At 47.8% G+C, this 1,669-nt stretch overlaps 1 protein-coding gene across 1 annotated transcript in view; it reads left to right on the top strand.

Annotated features, from left to right (window-relative positions):
- Positions 1 to 545: 545 nt before the first annotated feature.
- Positions 546 to 1,669, top strand: part of LOC106014213 (GTP-binding protein RAD) — a gene marked incomplete in the record, with an annotated part of 13,196 nt that continues 12,072 nt past the window's right edge. Inside the window, 1 exon segment of the mRNA XM_013091440.2 lies at positions 546 to 1,495. Coding sequence (XP_012946894.1) covers positions 928 to 1,495 — 568 coding nt within the window.

The following is a 1,669-nucleotide window of genomic DNA, read 5'->3' as shown; positions in this document are numbered from 1 at the left end:
TCCCTCTCTCTCTCTCTCTCTCTCTCTATCTCTCTCTCTCTCTCCCCCTCTCCCCCCCTCTCTCTCTGTATATATAAACATGCATATATATGTAGTCCCTCATAATAACCTCATGTTGTAACCCTGTTTAGAGTTGACTCTTCCTGTCTTTCAAATGTTTTATTGCAGCTTTATCTCTCCGTCTGTTCTTGATGTATTTCTCGTCCCATAAGCTTACTCCAGTTCGTCCTCTCTTTCTATCACGCTCACGGCGTCTTGCCCTTCCCTGTATCTTCCCATGTACCGAATCACTCACTCGCCGCCGGATCAGATTCTCTCTCTCTCTCTCTCTCTCTCTCTCTCTCTCTCTCTCTCTCTCTCTCTCGTGCACCAGTCTCTCTCTCTCTCTCCCGTGCGCCAGCATCCGTGGGAATGACATGATTAAACGTGCGCGTCACTGCTTTTGTGTCTATTCCTGTAAGCCAATCACAAACGCCGACAGAATTTCCTCGTTCTGGGTCAACCAATCAGCGTTGAGCTCGCCGCGTATAAGAGTCAGAGTGGTTTCCTCATCTCAAATCAATAACCTCAGCAGCCTTCAGAGACGCACTGTGAAGAAGTGAGTTGAAAAGTGACAATAAACGATTGCAGCATTTTACGCAGTATCTTGTTCATGATGATCTTCAAGCCCTGTGTTTACTCTGTGATTTTCTTGTGAGTACAGTGTTCAATTACTTTTGTATTCCAACTAACAGTTTGTGGTAAGACACATCGTTATCTATTGTAGTAAAACCATAACACAGCTTTTTCAGCACTTTATTCTTTGAGAGAAATAGAGCATTTTGTGGTTTTTGGCGAACAAAGGATACATAGGACATTTACCTTCCTACTGAGCTCAACAGAAGTCACATTCTGTTATCTGTTTCAAGTGGTGAGAACTTCCCAACAATGTTATCAGAAGTAGAAAATCGCCTCTCGCCTAGCCGAGAGTGTCTCGCCAAGCAGGAATGCTCTTCAGCACCTCCGTCGAGGTCCAACTCATGGCGCAGCAGACATAGGAGCAGCATCAAGAGAGAAAAGAGAATGAGCGGCATGGCAAGGGCAAACAGTGCCAGTCTCCCCGACTGCACCACAGACAGCGCCGCGCTCTCCAGACGAGACATCCACAGAAAGTCCTCGGGCTCCATCAAAGAGTGCTCTCTCTGCACCGTTCGCTCCTTCAGAACCACCTCGAAAGGCATCGTCGATTCCGGAAGCTTCTCCAAATCCCTCAGCTCCAACAGTCTTCTGTCGTCGGGCAGTCTGGCCACTTCTGGGAACAGCAATAGCAACAGCAACAGCCGCAGTGCCTCCGTGGACAGAACCCGAGCGGGCAGTGTGGAGTCCAGCGACGGCTCAGAGGGTACCCCAAGCATCTGTGTGACCGCGTCCTACTACAGAACGCTGGTCCTGGGCGCCACTGGGGTGGGCAAGAGTTCGCTCGTGCAACAGTTCACACGCTCAGACTCGCAGAATGGTGAGTACGACATAAATAATTATGCAAAGGGAACTTGGAACTTGGGGATGGGTTTATAAGGGACAAGAGAACACAAGATTAGTTAAAAGTCTAATTTGAATCAGGATCTCATTGATACAGAAAGAAAGGAGAGATATATAAAGAGAGCGAGAAAGAAAGAAGGGGAATGAGAGA

Source organism: Aplysia californica, unplaced genomic scaffold, assembly GCF_000002075.1.
Source record: "Aplysia californica isolate F4 #8 unplaced genomic scaffold, AplCal3.0 scaffold00036, whole genome shotgun sequence".
Classification (NCBI taxonomy): domain Eukaryota; kingdom Metazoa; phylum Mollusca; class Gastropoda; order Aplysiida; family Aplysiidae; genus Aplysia; species Aplysia californica.
This window is presented reverse-complemented; position numbering and strand designations above follow the sequence as displayed.